Source organism: Asparagus officinalis, chromosome 2 (assembly GCF_001876935.1).
Source record: "Asparagus officinalis chromosome 2, Aspof.V1, whole genome shotgun sequence".
Classification (NCBI taxonomy): domain Eukaryota; kingdom Viridiplantae; phylum Streptophyta; class Magnoliopsida; order Asparagales; family Asparagaceae; genus Asparagus; species Asparagus officinalis.
Window position 1 is genome coordinate 16,611,238 of NC_033795.1, and position 20,243 is coordinate 16,631,480.

Below are 20,243 nucleotides of genomic sequence, written 5' to 3' on the forward strand. Positions count from 1 at the left end.
AGCCTGTAGCCGCTCGACAAAAATATGAAAATACCATAAAGTTACAACTGTTGAGACCATGGGAAAATAGAGTCAGATCTAGAATATTTTTCACGCCTTAACAATTACTCCAACCACCATTGCTATAGTAACTACCTAGCCATCACATCCCACTTATTGCCTATTCACCGGCTAAGAAGCACCAATATGAACAACCTGATACAAATTCTGGTGTATGATTGGGGCCATACAACTACTAACCCCCCAACAGAATACAGTTGTATATAAGGACCTGTTTGGTTGAAAAAGAAAAAACAAGAAACTTACATTATATGAGACCTTTCCCAAAGGAAACAATGATGATATTTTATTTAAGAGAGAGATTATTGAGTTGATGATCAATCCAAAAAAAACTTTATTTTCTTTTTTTATTTTTACTCTATTGTTATTAATTTAAATAATCATGATATTCAACCACGTGCATTGCACGTGCATCTCAACTAGTCATACTCCCTTTAAAAGCACGAGTTCGGAAAATCTTTTTTAGACAAATATACCCCTTTATAGTTTGAACTACCTTATCTATAATCAAATTCTAATTTTCAATGGTCAATATTACCCTTCACTATTTTGAATATTTTATTTATATCTTAATCTATCCTAATCATAATCATATCTTATCCTAATCCTATGTGAACCATGTTTAGCTTAACAATTTAAAAAAACTAATATTAATAAAATATATAAAACATAAAAATGATATTAGTTTGTTAAGATAAAGAAATTACAAGTAGATAACATATATAATATATGAAGTATTGCAAAAAAAACCATAAAAAGTTTTAAAATTGCAGAAAAGACCCTGAAAAGTTTAAAATTATAAAAATCATCCCAATGTCTCAAAACTTAAAATAAAAAACATGAAATTAAAAAATTAATATCAGTTTGCAAAGAATTTAAAATTTACAGGTAACACCTCAATATCTAAAAAATTATAGAAACACCCTCAAAAGTTTAAATTACAGACAAGCACATTAAAATTCTAAAATTTTTAAAACTTACAAACAACACAGATGAATTCAAGAGATTACCATGATACACCTAAAATTTTTGATATTTAAATTTAATTTTTTTTAATTAACACCCTCAATATCTCAAAAATTATAGAAACACCTTCAAAAGTTCAAATTATAAAAAACCACCCTAAAATTCTAAAATTTGTAAATAACATAAGATGAATTCAAGATATTACCCTTAGACACCTAAAAAATTAAAATTTGCCGAAATTAACCTCAAAATTTTTAAAAACCTCCTTAAAAATTTAAAAATTGTAAAAAAAACTCTAAATTTTCAAAAATTTCACATCAAATTCGTCGATTGGTAGACCGCTGAAATTTAATATTTTTCAAAATTAATCTATAGTTTTAATAATTGCGAAAGACACCCTCAAAATTTTAGAGTTACAAGAAATATACTAACATTTAAAAAATTACCACCAACACATGAAACATAAAATTTACAACTACCAACTTAAAAGTAATTTTTTTAAAAAACTCTTTCAAATTTGTAAAAATTACAAATCACACCCTCAAAGTTCAAAACCACAAAAATGGGCTAAAATTTTAAAACTTGGTAAAGAAAAGTGTAATTGTTTGGTATTTTTCATATATATATATATATATTTCTAATTTAGGGATTTACTATCCATTTTCAGCATCTAAGAATAGTCTAAGTTGATACTGGTAAACAAAAACAATAAGAATTGATTAAAAACATCCGGTTAATGGATAAAATTTTTAAAAATATTATAGATTAAAAATTATCGGCACTATATAAATTAAAGTAATTTCATATAATTTTAGTAATAAGTTGGGGTAGCCAAAATACATTCGTAACATTAATTGATAGATGTTTAAATCCATAGAAATGATAAAACACTATAATATTATACCTTAGCATTAATTGATTTTAATTTAGAAAATTTAAACTTCGACGTTAATAACATTTATAGGGTAAAAGAATACAAGGAATTACATATGGAGAAACTATTAGAATATTTAGGGACAACTTTAAAAGAATTGAGTTATTTCCATTATAAATGGGAAAGTGATGGAAATAAATCTAAAATTCAGAAAACATCAATGAATCACTTGAATTGGCATTAACATAAGACATATCTATTAATGAAGTACTGAATGAGTTACATTAAAAAATAATTTAATAACTTTATCCTAATCAAAGAAAAAATCTCCAGGGAAGAAATAAGAAAAATTAGTAAGTATTCATAAATTCCATACTGTGTTCTTCAAATTAAATATTAATATTATAATCTAAGAGAAATTGGTAATGAATAATGCAGGTATTTAGTTTAGATCTTTATGGAAAATGACAGGGATAGAGCAAAGGTAATATTATTGAAATAACAGAAATTCTTATTGGATGCACATCAGAAGAATTCATTTTAGAGGAAAATAAAGACATAGCTTCTAATTTATTTAAGTAATAAATTAGGAACACAAAGAATTTTATATATATGAAATTAATATTTATTCTCATTGAAATAGAAAAAAAATCAAAGTCTATATTTTGAGCAGTTTGTGTTGAACATCATAAGTACATTTGACTTCTTTGTAAAGTTAAATGAGATGATAAAAAATTAACGAGCCTAGGAAAGATAATAGCATAAAAAATACAAAATTAGCCTGATGTCACAATTGATGTAGATGATGAAGACAATACTCTAGAATTGTCCGAGAAATGATAAATGATAAACCTGAAGAAGGATTGATCTTAACTCAATAAAAAATAAAATAGAAGAAATAAAAACAATATTTTATGAATATTTTATAGAATAGTTTAATTATTTTGAGTGAAATTAGGAATCTTTAGAAGGGAGTTTCATGAATTTTTTTCAGTACTTTTATATTCTTATGTGGATGTTTTAAATAAAATAGAAGAAATAAAAAATAATATTTTTTAAATATTTTATAGAATAGTTTAATTATTTTGAGTGAAAATAGGAATCTTTAGAAGGGAGTTTCATGAATTTTTTTCAGTACTTTTATATTCTTATGTGGATGTTTTTAACATATAAAAATATATTAGAGTTAGCATTAATCTTTAATTTATATTTTTTTATAAAGTTTATCAATGATTAGGAATAAACTTTATATTCTCTTTTGCATGGTTTTAACATACTTTAAATCAATTATTTTGCCATATTGGTTTTAAATATTCACCTTCCTTGTATAATACTATTTTAATATTTTTCACTTTGCAATACTATACTTTCTCAAATAAAGCTTAGTTTAATATCGGTCAAAAATAATATGAAAATTTAAATTATTTTTAAATTATATTTGTTTTTTGTCAATTCAAATATCAACATGAAAATTTAAATTGGGTGTATCCCATTTAAACAAACATAAAAAAATAATTGGGATGTAAGAGTTTAAAGAAAAAAATGAGCACAAACTGCCAAAAATACTTAATCATGATATTAAATCACGTGCATTGCACGTGTGTAAAAACTAGTATATATATATATGTGTGTGTACACGAAGTTATTACGGAGAGTTACCCACGCTGAGCAATCATAAAACTTCGGACCAGTGCTGTGCTGCTCTAGAGAGATTCTATAAGTTCTAGCTACGTTCACTCCTTCACCGTAGGTTGGACTGTAACTGATCAACCCAATTTACAAGTACTTAGTTGGCAAGCAGAATGTACGCTGCTCAATGCCAGCAATGTTCTTTACAAACCCTGGCTTTCGTATTGGCGGTCAAACCCGCCAGGGGTTATCTCAAACCCCTTGCCCTTGAGAGTTCCGAACTCCATAGGAAACTAGAGTCGGATACTGACAACGGACTTTCAGCAGTGGACTTAAAAAGGGCACAAATTTTCCACAAAAACACAAAAGAAATCATATCTGTATTTGTCTCACATGGAGCAGTGAAGAGAGGGACGAACATCTGGATGGTTGTGATTAGGCCACAGGGGCAAAGCACTCACTTATGCCAGCGCCTGATCGTTCTCCGTCCCTCTCGCTTAAATATACACCAACTAACCCAGGGAAAACAATAGATTAGTTAGTTACATTCCGATATCCTAATGTAACATTACCTGTTCCAATTATACTGATGATCCTAGAATCTGATGACAGCTGTTTTTTGCTGACATGGAGTTCTTGTTTGATGTCGGATATGATTAAAGTTTAGAGCTGGAATAAATGACAAATTGTAAACAACTTGGTTCTCACTGCCCTCCCCAATATAAATATCGTATCAATCGAATCACCAAATTTACATGGTTTTTCTATGGGGGACCATCTATAGGAGTTCTTTCTATAAATACCCATCCCTCAAATGTTAGTATATATCAGGCTATACCCTGGGCGTTGTCTGTAAACCATACTAAGAAAAGGTTTCTTGCTTGCTCCATCATGTTCAATAAGTTCACAAGCAACAACATCTACATGCCTCTCTCTACCCTCTGACCTGTGCTCCCCTTTTCTTCACTCACATAACATATACATGAACCAACTGGCCCAAAACCCCTCAAACCCTTGGATTTGGCAGCCAACCATGAACGCTCACAACCCCCATTACTCCCAAATGCATCGGCAACAACAAGAAGGAACATACATCAAAGAGCCCATGTTCGAAAAGCCATTAACACCGAGCGACGTCGGAAAGCTCAACAGGCTAGTGATACCAAAGCAGCATGCAGAGAAGTACTTTCCTTTGGACGGTGAATCGGGAGAGAAGGGATCGCTGCTTAGCTTTGAGGATGAATTGGGAAAGCAATGGGAGTTCAGGTATTCTTATTGGACCAGTAGCCAGAGCTACGTGCTTACTAAAGGATGGAGCAAGTTCGTGAAGGACAAGAAGCTTGATGCTGGTGATGTGGTGATTTTTCAAAGGTTTAGAGGTCATGGGACCGACGAGAGATTTTATATCGATTCTAGGAGACGAGGTTCTATTGAAGCGAACAGCCGCGTTGTGGCGAGGCCTGATGCTGAAAATCCATGGAGCTCTTGTGCGAGTCCTCACGGCTACATGAACTCAGTCAATTCAGGTAACAATTGGTGATTGTTGATGCTAGGGCAAATTACATACAACTCCGTCGTGCATATCTTCAGTTGCATCTACCATGCCTTCACTATCTATTAACTATCATCCTTCAATTCGTGAGGGAGGGATGATATCAGCAATTTATATATCCTTCTCAAGATATGGACTCAGGTACGGTAAGTGCTGATAAATGAGTTGAGAGAGAGAGTGTGTGTGCTACTGAAGGTATAATATAGATAAAAGGAGTTATTTTAAATCAGTTGCCTCTCAGTTCGTGAGGAATTAAAGCGGGGTTATCAGCAAAATTTATTTTTCTCAAAATGCCAACCCAGGTGATACGCTAAAATAGATAAGAGGGATTATCTCCCGTTTATTAGTATTTGTCGCTACCAAATTGGTGTTGGAAAATTAAGGAGGTGATCTGCAATTTATCTTTCTCACAACGTCGCCACCAAATTGGAGTTATACCATCTTTACTCCTAGTGTTAATATACAATCTGAAGAGAATGCAAATGAGAGTGTAACTAAAATTTAAGAGTGAATGCATGCAGGACAGCAGGCCAGTAGCTCGACGAGAGGGAGTTCGAGGAGGCTGAGGCTGTTCGGGGTGAACTTAGAGTGCGGGCCTGATCCTGCAGAACCTGAGCATTTGGCGTCAGGCTCGTGGAATTAAGTTCAGGCGCACCGATATATGCCCTCAACCTATTACTTCCAGTTCACAGTGTAAGCAAAATGTTCGTCCTAAATACGAGATCAATTCTGAAGAAGAATTAAACCATTCTTTGCTGAGAAGAAAAGGTATCGATGCTACAGGAAAGCCAAGTGGGCAATGAAGGAGGAGGGGTATGGAGATATGAGGTCTTGTTCTCAAAATCTCACCAACCAATCAAATCTCTTTTAAGTGCTCAACCCAAATGACATTTTGATAGGCTAATTTGTAAAATGAATGAGAGAGAGGGTGGAGAAAATTCCTGATTTTGAGGGCTCTCTCTCTCTTTCTTTTTCTCTCAATCTCCTTTCATTCGGAAGAAAATGAAACCTGTCGTACGGCTCTGGAGTCTGATATAGCATCAGAGTGAGGTCTCAGAAAACATCAGGTTGATTGAAAAGAGTAGATGGGACCCAGAAACTTACTAGGTCCCATAAACTCCTCTGCCTCCTTGCTAATGTATGTAATATTTTGATGCGATGCCATATATAGACTAGAAAGTAATTTTCTCTTCTTATCCTCTCTCTCTGTCTCTCTCTCTCTCTCTCTTATCACTCACATATGAGACTACCAGTAGATAGTGCAAGTAAAATGTGTGATGAGGATGCTATTGCAATGCGGTGAAACGAAGGACGAGACATATGAGATTTATGTGTCCAATGCCTTCATGGTTACGATTCTCATGAGGATTTTTATGCCATATATATGCCTTTATGCGTAACATACCCCACGAAGATTAAATGTCATAATATTGCCTTTATGGGTACATGTGTCCACAGTTGTGGTTGGTCTGCTTTCATTTTGTGCTTGTGACAAGATTGCGGTCTGCCTCTAATTGGCAAGTGGTCACATATCAAGTGGTTCAAAGATAATTGAAGCCAAAGCTTATTCATTTTCTGATAGCCATTCAGACTAAAATTTTGATAAAAGATAATTGAAGCCAAAGCTTATACATAAACTACATTTAAAATTCATTTTTGTTGCAGTCAACTACATTCCAATCAAATTTTTGCTTAAAATCCGTAACTACCCTTAAAAAAACTCAGATTTAAGGCACATGACTCTTTATTTTAGTGTTTCTGTCTTGTTAGGATAAAGTTACATACTTTGAACTTGAATTTTCTAAGTTTATTTTTTGGTTTTTTAAGTGATAATTTAACTTGGAAATGGTTGATAGAAACAAAACCCCACTTTAAATGTGGTTTATGTATAAATTAAAATTCAAAGATGGTTTTCGTATAATTATCCTATTTTTAAGGTGATTTGTTGTGTGTGTTTGTGTGGGGGTGGGGGGGTGGGGGCTTGAAGATCACTAGCAAATGGTGCACAGAAGCTTCCGCCATGAAACTATATACTCCAGAGACAACATTTCCAACCAATGAAAACTTAATTTGGGATGCATTTCACAGGTAAGATGCTTTCAAGTTATTATTTAGATCATAAAAATTGGTTCTAGAAGAAGATACAACAAGAACCCCACAGCAGAAAAAAATGTGATGGCGATGAGCTTCATGTGAATGCAATTTACTGCAACGGTGTCGAGGAGATCAAAACTGAAGAATGATTAAATGAACCTTATCATGGAAAGATGCCTTGTCCGCTAATAGAAATAGTGAAGCATGTGCAGGGGGGCTCACCTTTTGTACTGATGTTGATACTTAAAAAAGCTACCTTAAATCTCTCTAGCAATTAACAATGGCACCTTGATATAATTGATTAGAGATAAACCAAAAAAAATGCAGTCAATTAAATTAAAAAGCTACCTTAAATCTCTCTAGCAATTAACAATGGCACCTTGATATAATTGATTAGAGATAAACAAAAAAAAAATGCAGAAAAATGCAGTCAGTTATACTATCTGTAAGCAAAAGAATTGTGTCTCAAATTATCAAAATTCTCTCTTGATGGACAATATAATCATCATTATTGAACTCATGTCCATAAATCTGGATTTAGCACACAAATTTAAATTTGACGTTTGATAGAAACTTGACGATGAAATAGAAAGGCAGATTAACCGGTGTTCACCGTTAATAACTCCTCTTCATCCTTGTGTAATGCAACAAAGAAGGAATCCGATAAAGAGTCTCTCACTCCATGTGTGTGTGTGTCTCTCTCTCTCTCTCTCTCTTTTAACTAGTCTTCTCTCTCATTCTCGGTCTCTTTCGATGAGACTACCAGTAGGCAATGGCGTTAAGAAGAGCTCAATGTGTGATGGGGGTGCAATTGCAATTTATGAAACAATGATAGATGAGACATATGAGGATTTATATGTCATATGCCTTTATGGCTACACATCTCTTACATTTGTGACTGGTCTACTTCCTCTTTGTGCTTGTCAAAGATCAGGTCTGTCTCTATTCGGCAAATAGTCAAACATCAAGTGGTTTAGAAACAGTTGTAATCAAGCTATCCACTTCTGATGGTCATTTTGGACCTTAATGCAGAGTAATAAGTTAAATAAAAAATCACCGTTAGGGATTACCTATGCTAATTGGTCACACCACACATTTTGCAGTAGATGTACGACGAAATAAATTATTGAACATGAGTAAACACAAAAAAAATCAAACCAGTCAGATACAAGATTTAACGAGGTTCACCTCAAATCTTGGCTGTGTCCTCAGCAATGGAGCATTTGCAGTAATCCCGTAGATCTTCGTCAAATCTTTACAATCTTTATCCCTCCCACAGCTTGTTTTTTCTCTCAAGAAATTACTAGGAAATTTCTTTCACGTCTCGCTTTTAAGGCACATCATCTTTCTCTTCTTGCCTCTTCAGAAAAACCAAAAATATATAATAGGGTTAACTTCATGACTCGAATACAGATTTACTATAATACCCCTGCACTATATGAAGAAAAGAATAAATAAATTGTCTCAAGGCTCTATATGAAATTCTCTCATATTGCAAACATTTGGAACTTGTGACTGAGGGATCTCCACATAACAACAATCCACAAAGACTAAGATTTTACAAGGTGAAGTTTTCTAGCTTGTAAAACTCAATTATCAACTGCATAAAAACTTCTACAATGAAATAGTTACTGTGTTGTGTATCATTCTTGTGAAGTCACTTTTGTATTGGTTTATTGGCATCCACACCGCTTATCCACACTTTAGTTGGTGTTGAACCAGTGTATGGGTACCAGTGCCTGCACAATTAAATCCAAATGGGAACTGACACTGAGCTCTTTACAGAAAATCGTATAGGGAGAAAGAGGTCGGGACACATGACCCACTTTTGACGCCAAATTAGTGCAATGAATATACAATATTGTACAAGTGCAATCAGAATATTATATCAATTCAACCGCCAACTTTAAAATTTGTGTCAAGACACTTGTCGTGATATACTCCTTCTGTGTATAATTTTCCATGAAGGGCGTGCTATAGGATTCCCCCCCACTCTTTACTACAAACTCCCTACTAATGAAAAATGAAATACACCATGAGAAAATGCCAACAATTTTCAAAAGTTGCTTGCTAGGACTACTTATTAGTAAAAATCTGTGAAGTCATAATTCATATGTGAGAAGATTACATCTCTCTAGGACCTAAATCAGAGGCATTATAACCCTAAGGGTGCATATCAATGCCTTGAAAATGTCAGATACAAACCAAAGAGAAGATGCTTTCAAGGTTATTATTGAGTTCATAACAATTGATTCTAAAAGAAGCTATAATAAAAATCAAAAGCAACCTCATACAACAAAAGTGATGGTGAAAAGATTCACTAATTTACTGCAACAGTCCAAGATTGTCAAATGCTGAAGGGTGATTATTGAACCATAACTGGAAAGATATTCTGTCTCCTAATTAAAAAGACCTAAGTATGTGAACGATACTCGTTACCAGAATCCTCTCTCAGCAATTAACAATGGCTGTTTTGCTCTCAAAAATTAGCAATTACAGTTTGATATAATTTATTAGAGATGAGCAAACAAAATCAATGTCAGATCGTGCTTATGTTTGTTGACTTGAATCAATGTCACTGTCCAACAAATATATTGATCTTCAGGAAGTGGTCAGAGGATGGTACTACCTATAGACAAAAGCATGGTGGAAGAAGATAATCATCATTATGGAACTCATTTTCATAAAAATGGGTGAGGTTTAGCACACAATTCTGGAATCTAGGTTCACTAGAAATTTAAATAAAAGCAAACTAAAAAGAATAGTGAACCAAGGAAACCAGTGTATAGGTTCTTCCATTCAGCATCTCATACTGTTAAACGTATGTATCGACCTCAGAAGATCAAAGGACGGACCAAGGCATCGATATAGAGGGATGATAAAATGGATCAAACATGTTGGAAGATTCTAAACTATTTGGGTTTTAGTACTCCTACACACTGTGTGCTCTGATTTTGTGAAAAAGCATTTTGAATGATCAATTATCTTTTGTGGGTAGTCATGTACTTTTTCTTTTGTTGGCATGCCCTTTTCTTATCTTTTCCCCCCTTCTTGCTTTGGCATATTTTGGTTGTTCCTTGGTATGTTTCGCTAAGTTCCTTCTAAGGAAACAACAGGGTTTCTGTGGACTCATCATATTTTCTCAACAAATAATAATAATAATAAATGAAGGCTCAAATAAAAAAGTAAACCAAAATGGTGCACATGAGAAGGTATCAACTAGTTATGAAAGTTTAAAAAACTGTGCCAAGTTCTTAAGGAAGAGAACTCCAGTAACAAAGGAGGATTGCCATAAGAGCCTTAAGGCAGATGAGCATCAAGGAGAAGATCCACATAACCAATTCCTTGCAATGTCGTAGCACACACGTCTCCAAAATTTTCCTCAAAAGAGAATGACTAGGTCTAATTTTGGGGAATTTCTTTTGTTTAAGTCACAACACATGCAAAAGAGCCAAGATGAAAATGATTCCTCTGTGACCATCTGTTGGTTCATCAAATATGAAAAATTTGAAGAGGAAAACCATAAGACATGAAGAGGAGAAGAAGATAAGGGGAATATGGAAAAACAAATTAGGTAGCAATGACTAAAGATCACCAATAAAAAATAATTGAGATGCCAATAATGCCTTTCAGAAGCCAAGAAACTTGCATACTTTTTAGCTCAGGCGACGGTAGAGTCATGTTCCCTTATTCTGAATCACGGGAGCTCCATACTTTTCTTCTCTACTCGTCACTTGTATGCTTTTAAGTGAATTACAATGAAAATAGATGATCACTTTATGAACTCCACTATATGAGATTGACTGCCAGAGAGATACAACAGCAAAAACAAAGACTTAATCCCAAATTTTTGGGCGTTCATTTCTGTTATGAGTTCTCTCCTCCATCAAGTTTACAATTATCATATCCTTCTTAATTATTTCTAAGTAATTTTAGGTCTATCACTAGTCATCTTTGCTCCATTAACTATAATCTTATCAGTTCTTACTAACTGGTGCATGTTGGGACAAACCCGGGCCCAATAGAGCAAGGTCGCAACAATAGTAGAGCAAAAGTAGAGATAAAATGATAAGACACACAGATTTACGTGGTTCGACACTTGATTATCTACGTCCACGAGCAATGATAGAAGAATTTACTATGAGAAGAAAACTCTGGAGTTACAATCTCCCTTAACAAGGAGATACCCTCTCTCTATTTTTTTCCCTCTCACTCTTCTACAAGAGAAGTTGTTTCTGAGATGAGTTTTTCCGTAAAAGTTTAGGACCTATTTATAGTGTTTGAAAAAACACTATGCATAATAAAATAATAATATGTTTACTGTACAGCTTTAACAATTTTAAACACTGCCAAACTTTTGTTGAATAAAATATTGTGGGGCCCATTCTTTTGATTTTTTCGGCACCATCTTCTTTTATTTTCAAAGAAGGTTGCTGACAATCTCCCACTTGAAGATTTGATTGAGCATCAATCATATTTTCACACTATTCTTTCTATCTTACCATCTTCATATTACTCATGTCTCAGACAGACCACAGCAGGATCGACACCAAATAAATTTGTCAGTACTGTTTTTGTCAAAAAATCCGCTAGGTTATCTTTGGTGTGAATTTTCTGCATATCCATTGTTCCCTTTTCCACTTTCTCACGAACAAAGTGATATTGAACTCGAATGTGTTTGGTCTTTGAATGAAAGGCTGAATTTCTTGCCAAATGCAAAGCACTCTGACTGTCACAAAATAAAGATATTTTCTTTTGTTCATAGCCGAGTTCCTCCAGCACCATCTTCAACCACATCGCTTCTTTACAGGCTTGTGTAGCTGCTACATATTCTGCTTCTGTTATTGAAGTAGTCACAACTGACTACAGTTTTGAAACCCAGCTTACAGCTCCGCCAGCAAGTACAAACACATAACCTGTGATAGATTTGTTATTATCACGATCACCTACATAATCAGAATCAACATATCCACTAACAATAAATTCAGATCCCCCATAACATAATGTAACATTTGAGGTTCATTGAATGTATCTTAGAAACTTCTTTACATCATTCCAATGTTCTTTACCAGGATTCGACATGTATCGACTAACCACTCCCACTGCTTGTGCAATGTCTGGTCTTGTACATATCATCGCGAACATTAAGCTTCCCACTGCTGATGCATACGGTACTCGAGACATCTTCATCCTCTCTTCTTCACTGTTAGGACTCATACTGAAGGATAACTTAAAATTAACAGGAAATGGAGTAGAAATTGATTTACAATCTTACATGTTAAAGCGCCGTAAGATTTTGTTCAAGTAATTCTTCTGAGAAAGCCAAATCTTCCTATTAATTCTGTCTTGGTAAATTTGCATCCCTAGAATCTTGTTTACAGATCCTAATCCTTCATTTCAAATTCCCTAGCCAACTGAGCATTTAATTCTTTGATACGGTCTTTGTTGGGGCCTGCAACCAACATGTCGTCAACATACAACAATAAGATAACAAAGTTATTTTCACCAAACCTCTTGAAATATGCACAAGGGTGTGAATTAAGTCTGTTGTATCCAAGGCTCATGATGAATGAATCAAATCTCTTATACCAACACCTCGACGCCTATTTTAGACCGTACAGAGATTTGTTCAATCTGCAAACCAAGTTTTCTTTTTCTTTTTCTTCAAAACCTTCTGGTTGGAGCATGTAAATTTCTTTTTCAAGGTCTCCATAAAGAAATGTTGTTTTCACATCTAGCTGCTCTAGATGTAAGTCAAATATAGCGCTCATAGTCAGGATTATTCAGACTGTTGTAAGTCAAACTACAGGAAAAATATTTTATTAAAGTCAATACATTCTTTTTGAGCATATCCTTTTACCACCAATCTAGCACGATATCGCTCCACTTGATCATCGCCATTTCGCTTGATCTTGTACACCCATTTATTTTCAATGATCTTTCTTCCTTGTAGTTGTGACACAAGTACCCAAGTCTTATTCTTATAGAGAGATTCAATTTCTTCCTGCATTGCTGCCATCCATAAAGATGCATCTGTGCCATTTATAGCTTCATAAAAAGTTGATGGCTCTCCATCTTCTGTTAGAAGACAGAAAGATGCATCTGTGCCATTTATAGCTTCATAAAAAGTTGATGGCTCTCCATCTTCTGTTAGAAGACAGTATGCAACATTACTCTCCGTAATATACTCCGAGTGTCAAGTCGGTGGCCTTCTCTCATGAGTTGATCTTCGAATTTCTGAAGCCTCGGACTCGACTGATTCTTGTACATCATGCTCTGGTGTTGCTTCAGAAGAATTCAGATTATCTTCTACCTGAACAGCTATAGTATCTGAGTCCTTCCTCGAATTGTTTTCTTTTTCTTCACTTTGTAGTTGATTCTCTACAAAGATAACATCTCTGCTGATGATCACCTTACGGGCAGTGGGATCCCACAGGCGATACCCCTTTACTCCATCAGCATATCCCAAGAATATGTATTTTCTAGATTTTGAATCCAACTTTGTAATTTCTTGGGCATTGTACATGGCGTACACTGAACTTCCAAATATATAGAGATTAGAATAATCAGCTGGCTTACCAGTCCACATCTCTATCGGCGTCTTCAATTGTATTACAGTTGATGGAGATCGATTTACCACATAACAGGCGGTTTTTACTGCTTCCGTCCAAAAAACCTTATCTAGATTTGCAGTTACCAACATAGCTCTTGTTCTTTCTAACAGAGTTCTGTTTATCCGCACCGCCACTCCATTTTATTGAGGAGTATAACTGAATTATCTTTTGATGCCTTCTTGCTTGCAGAATGCTAGGAATTCACCGTCTGTATATTCTCCTCCATTATCTGACCTCAAACACTTGATCTTCTTCTCAGATTCAAGCTCGACCTGCGCTTTGTAGGTTTTAAAGACTGAGAACATATCTGCCTTCTTCTTGATAGGATCACCCAACATCTCCTGGAGTAATCATCAATAAAAGACACAAAATATTTTGCTCCTCCCAATGCTGTAACTGGTGCTTACCATACATCAGAATGAACCAGTTCCAGAATAGCCTTAATTCTAGAACTCGATGTGTTGAACTTCAGCCGATGCTGCTTACTTGTAACACAATGCTCGCAGAATGAAAGAGATACTGAATTAATTCCAGGAAGTAGCTTCTGATCGGAGAGAATCTTCAAGCCTCATTCTGACATGTGACCTAGTTTGCGATGTCATATCATGATTTGTTCTTCTCCAGGGCTGGTTGATATCACACATGAATCAACATCCTGCAGGGTTTCTCCCGTGAGCATGTATAGATTTACAGCTATCTTCTCTCCTTTTATTACCACAACCGCCCCTCTAACAATCTTCATGATCCCATTTTTGATATAGGTCTTGCACCCGAGCTCATCTAATTGTCCCAAAGACAATAGATTCTTCTTCAAGCCCTTCATATGTCGCACATCTTGAATGGTGCGTATTGTACCATCAAATATTTTGATTTTGATAGTGCCAATACCATAAATCTCCAAGGCATGATCATTCCCCATGAATACAGATCCTCCTGAGATAGGTTCATATTTAGGAAACCATTCTCTCTGAGAAGTCATGTGTCAGAAGGCTGCTGAATCTAGAAGTTAGACATCAGCAAACATCTTTCTGCCTTTATCAACAGTGGTTACTCCACTGAATAGAATTTTACCATCGTTTGATGTGTTGATAACGCATCCTTAAGATGTTGATAGCTCTGAAGACTTTTTATCTTCACTCTTCTTATTGTGCTAACACTCCGATTTGATGTGCCCTCTTTTGTCACAGTTGTAACATTTGATATTCTTCTTACTTCTTGATTTTGATCTACCATGGGTAATGATTTCCACTAGAGCCACGTTCCGTTGATCTTCCTCTCGTCATCGATTAGGCATCCGCTTGTTACGAACTTGCCTGCTTGTCTTCCTTGTTCTTGCGCTGATTTTCTTCCTCCAGAACAGCCTTCTTTGAAAATGAAAGAAGACGGTACCGAAAAAATCAAAAGAATGAGCCCCACAACATTTTATTCAACGAAAGTTTGACAGTGTTTAGAATTGTTAAAGTTGCACAGTAAACATATTATTATTTTATTGTGCATAGTATTTTTCCAAACACTATAAATAGGTCCTAAACTCTTAAGAAAAAACTCATCCCAGAAACAACTTCTCTTGTAGAAGAGTGAGAGAGAAAAAAATAGAGAGAGTATCTCCTTGTTAAGAGAGATTGTAACTCTAGAGTTTTCTCCTCATAGTAAATTCTTTTATTCTTGCCCGTGGACGTAGGTAATCAAGTACCGAACCACGTAAATCTGTGTATCTATCATTTTATCTCTACTTTTACTCTACTATTGCTGCGATCTTGCTCTATTAGGCCCCGGGTTTGTCCCAACAAGTAGTATCACAGCCAACTTAGGGTGCTTGTATATATCTATTTATCGTATGCTCTGTGGCTGCCACCAAAGGTGAATCCTCCATATCAAAAAATAAATTAGGTTATCATTTACCCTTTAAAAGTAATGGATACTATTCATGAGTACGGTACTGGTCATAAATACGATACTATTCACAAGTACGATACTATTTATAGATACGATTACTGTTTATAAATACAGTTACTATTTACGTGAGATAGTAAGAAGTTACTGTTCGTGGTAGAAGCAATGACGGCAAAGTTTAAGATCGAGAAATTCGACGGGAGTAATTTCTCACTGTGAAAGTTGAAGATAAAGGCGATTTTAAGAAAAGAAAATTGTATGGCGGTCATCGGTACAAGGTCGGATGACATCACAGATGATAAGAAGTGGAACGAGATGGACGAAAATGCTATTACGAATCTCCATCTGGCATTAGCAGACGGGGTGTTGTCAAGCATAGAGGAGAAGAAGACAGCAAAGGAGATCTGGAATACTCTAACAAAGCTATATGAGGCAAAATCCATGCACAACAAAATTTTCTTAAAAATGAGACTTTACACTCTGAGGATGGCGGAATCTATATCGATGACCGACCACATCCACACCCTAAACACACTGTTCTCCCAACTCACAACATTGGGGCATGCAATCGGTGCGAATGAACGTGCAAAACTTCTATTTTAGAGTCTACCTGACTCATATGATCAACTCATTATCAACCTGACAGTGCATCTACTGGCCTGCGTTAGATATGGCCAAGCCATCTCAATCATTTCTCTCATTTCATCCTCAATAGAAGAAGTCTCTGATGTCCACCAAACGCACTCATCTTGTGTCATATCTTTTAGAGTATATCCCCAAGATCATCATAACGTTCTTATTTCTGCTACACCCATTTTTGTCCATGTTTTTCAATTGTCTAATGCTTTGATCCCTAAAGCATCATTGGTCTTATAACTGTCCTATGAACTTTTCCTCTCAAACTCATAGATAGTTGATCACACTAGACTCCAGAGAAAGATATATAAGGATTTCCCTTATGCCTTTATATAAGAATGGAAATTTATCATGAAACAGCTAGCGGGATAAGGTATTAGGTACATATTTGTAATAGGGGGATTAAACCTTGGATTTACTGATTCTGACATGATTCCTTCAGGTTTTCAGCTTGCAGATTGCCTTACGAGATAAATGTAAAATTTGGAGATTTAACTTTCTTACTTTCTCTAGTTGTTTCCCAGTATATGAAAATTTGGAGGCTCGATCTTGTTAGTATGCTTAACCAACATGGTGAAAATGGCAGTTTACCTATAGTTATCTGCTATGGGCATTTGATGATATGACCCTCTCGTGATCATAGTTGACTTCGCTAAAATCTGGCACCAACTCAATAGGTTCCACGCCAAGATGATTTTTGGTTGTAAAACTTAATCCACTCTTCAAAGCTCTCATCTTTCATGCCTTCCTGCACAACAGAACAAAATTTGAAGGGAAATACTTGCACTGTAATAATGATGACAATGACAACAAGGAGTACCATGTTGTATTCTTGCTAAATCTTAAGAATTCCCGTTTCTTCCTTGGATTAGGAGTAACTGGATCATCTCTGTGTCCAATTAATTTCTAATATCAAAGAATCATTTTTTGGGTATTAGATACAACCTAAATAATCCTGCCGAACAGAAACAGCCATAGTAACACCAAGTAGCAATAAAAGCAATAAATAACCAAGAAAGTCATGGTTATTATCAAATTGTTTGCTTGGCCTCCATGGTACAACTTCCTCGTGCAATAGAGTGGGAGTGTGTAGTATTTTTGTATAAGAATAATAAGCCTAGACTGTCATGTTATCGATAAAGTACAACCTGGTAAAATAACATATATAGGGAAGAAAAGTACCAAGTTGCTGTTAAATAAACCAGTAAAAGTTAGATTAGCGCAAAAGACATACCAGTCAGCCTCCAGCAGTTGTTGGAAAATCAGATATCCGATGACCTCTAAAGGCCAACCTCTAATTACATTAACTGCAACAAAGACATGTGAAGTTTCTGATCACCAATATGAGCAGAAGCAAGCCCGATCTCTAATTCCATCATCTTGGTAAAAGTTATTTGTACCTGCTTCCATGAAATCATGCATAGCATTTGAAGTGATAAATTTTCACCAAAGATGTGAAATAGATATAATGAACATTGTACATTAGGAAATGTGAAGACCTTCAAACTGGAATGGGGCAATTCAGTGTTTTATAGAACCATGAGCTCAAAAATACTTTGTTCACCAGAAATCACGACACGAACAGAAACCGTCCTTAAAATGGTGGAAACGTTTAGTATCTCTAACGATAATCTCCCTGGCCATTATTCTTGACGCGGACTTTATAAAGGAATGGCAATCCCCACAGATACGAAGGTTCTTATTTATCCTGATAGGAACTTCAGAAGGCAAGCTAATAAGACCAAAAGCAAGAGCCAATTTTTCACTATGGTACTTTAAAAGCTCCTCTTTCTGCTCTTCCTCTACATTATGAAGATCATATTGAGTTTCAGACTTATAATCCAACTTCTTCATCTCATTCCCCAACTCCTCCAATTTATCATATATCTCATTGATCTTCATGTGGCTCCTATCTCCAACAACAAAAACATGAACCTTATTCTTCACCTCAACCCAACTCTTACCAATTTCCTTCTTGGCGCCACTATCTTTCAGAAGCTTCCTCGTATTTGCAACTTCTTGCCATTTCTTATTTGTTGCATACACATTCGAAAGCAAAACATGGCTTCCTGCATTATTTGGTTCAATCTCAAACAACTGCTCAGCTGAAAGTTTAGCAAGCTCATAGTTGCCATAAGTCCTGCATGAGCCAAGCAAAGAACCCCAAATCGAAGCATGTGGCTTCAATGGCATTGTCTTGATCAAATTCCAAGCTTCATTCACAAGTCCAGCCCTACCAAGAACATCAACCATGCATGAATAGTGTATAACATTGGGCTCCACATTAACATCATCCATCATCAGATCAAAATAAACCCGGCCCTTATCTACTAAACCGGCATGGCTACATGCAGACAATATAGAGGCATAAGTAACTTCATTTGGTGACATGCCCATTTGTTTCATCTTCTCAAAAAACACCATGGCCTCTAGTAAGCAAGCATGCTTTGAGAATCCAGCCAATATAGCATTCCACAAAACAATATTCTTATCTTCAACATCTGAAAACACAATGTAAGCTTCTTTTATGCGTCCACATTTCGAATACATATCAATTAGAGAAGATGCCACATAAAGATTCGAACCAAAACCCACTCTTAATAAAAGAGAATGCAATTGTACTCCTTCAATTGCTGCTGAGATGCTTGCACATGCGCAGAGAACAGCAGAAAGTGTGAATTGTGTCAATTGCACTCCTACTCTCTGAGCCCTTCGAAACAAAAAGAGAGCCTCCTCATGGAGATCATTCTGCACAGACCCAGAAACCATCGAGCTCCAAGTAACCGAAGATCTCTTGGGCATTTCCTCAAAAACCAAGAATGCATCATCAATCAAACAGCATTTAGAATAAACATCAAGAATTGCAGTTCCTACATAAACATTAGCATCCACCGCATTCTTAATAGCCAAAGCATGCAACTGTTTGCTCTCTAGAATTGCACACTTTGATGCACAAGCACAGAGGACACTTGATATAGTGAATTCAGTAACCGAAACTCCTTCGTGATGCATTAGAACAAAAAGGTTGAGCGCCTCTGGTTCATTCCCAAAATGGGTATATCCAGAAATCATAGTATTCCATGAAACTACATTTCTTTCAAGCATGTTATCAAACACTTGGCGAGCGAAATCAATATAGCCGCATTTAGAGTATAAATTGATGAGGAGATTAGAGGTTAGAGTATGAGTGTGAAGACCAGACTGGAAAACTAACCCATGACAAAGTTTTCCAATTTCAATAGATCTTTCTCGTGCGCATGTTTGCAGGAGATAATGTAAGTTTAATGCATTTAAACCATCAGCCTCGAATAAGGCGTTAAGATTATGAGTTGAATATCTAGAGAATTTTGAATAATTTGCATGAAATTTGAATACAAAATGACCCAAATAAGAAATCTTTGATCTAACATAAGAATTCATAAAGAGCAAGAGAAGCTAGTGGATAGATGACGCAGAGTTTACGCAATGCGCAATAAGAACCGAAATCATATCATGATATAAACATTAATCAATCTTCAACTGAGCCATATTCCAACTGCTATTGTTTGTGAACATGTCGTAAGAATTTGATAGAACTAAATACGTAATATTATCGAACTCAACGTTAAGTAGGGATTTTGATTTGGGATTTGGAGGCAAATACCTGAATTAGGGAAGAATAAGAATTTAGAGCTTAACGATTTAAAAGATACGGCCCAATTTTCTAATGGCAATAGCCCAATATATAAGAAACTGCCACGCGTTGCCAAATATCGGCCCAATACCGCATTAAGAAATAAATTTTGCTTTAAATATCATAGTCCAAGCCCAAGTAATAAAAACCCATAACCACCATGAATACCCGCCCACCCCGCTACCCTCCCCATCCAAACCAACCAAGGAAAGCCCCCCACCAACACGGCAAACAAAACCGACCACCACAACA

The 20,243-nt window shown here is 35.5% G+C and overlaps 2 protein-coding genes across 6 annotated transcripts in view; one reads left to right on the forward strand and one right to left on the reverse strand.

The window, feature by feature from the left end:
* LOC109830397 (pentatricopeptide repeat-containing protein At5g04780) overlaps positions 1 to 19,926 on the reverse strand; it is a 21,850-nt gene extending 1,924 nt beyond the window's left edge. Inside the window, exons 1-4 of one of the 4 annotated variants that reach the window (XM_020397648.1) lie at positions 17,818 to 19,926; positions 17,553 to 17,718; positions 16,910 to 17,066; positions 8,364 to 8,535 (exon numbers count right to left, since the gene is read on the reverse strand). In XM_020397648.1, the coding sequence (XP_020253237.1) occupies positions 17,879 to 19,738 (1,860 nt within the window). In that variant the 5' untranslated portion in view covers positions 19,739 to 19,926 and the 3' untranslated portion in view covers positions 8,364 to 8,535; positions 16,910 to 17,066; positions 17,553 to 17,718; positions 17,818 to 17,878. Of the gene's footprint in view, positions 1 to 8,091; positions 8,536 to 16,909; positions 17,067 to 17,552; positions 17,719 to 17,817 lie in introns of those variants that run through there. The other 3 variants (XM_020397649.1, XM_020397647.1, XM_020397651.1) reach the window with 3 other exon arrangements.
* Positions 4,374 to 6,248, forward strand: LOC109830398 (B3 domain-containing protein Os11g0156000-like). 2 transcript variants are annotated; one of them, XM_020397652.1, is made up of 2 exons: positions 4,374 to 5,055; positions 5,603 to 6,248. In XM_020397652.1, exons 1-2 carry the CDS (start codon positions 4,512 to 4,514, stop codon positions 5,722 to 5,724), a joined length of 666 nt encoding a protein of 221 aa, XP_020253241.1. In that variant the 5' UTR covers positions 4,374 to 4,511; the 3' UTR covers positions 5,725 to 6,248. The 2 variants fall into 2 exon arrangements, with proteins under 2 accessions (XP_020253241.1, XP_020253242.1); XM_020397653.1 differs by having other exon boundaries at positions 5,608 to 5,700.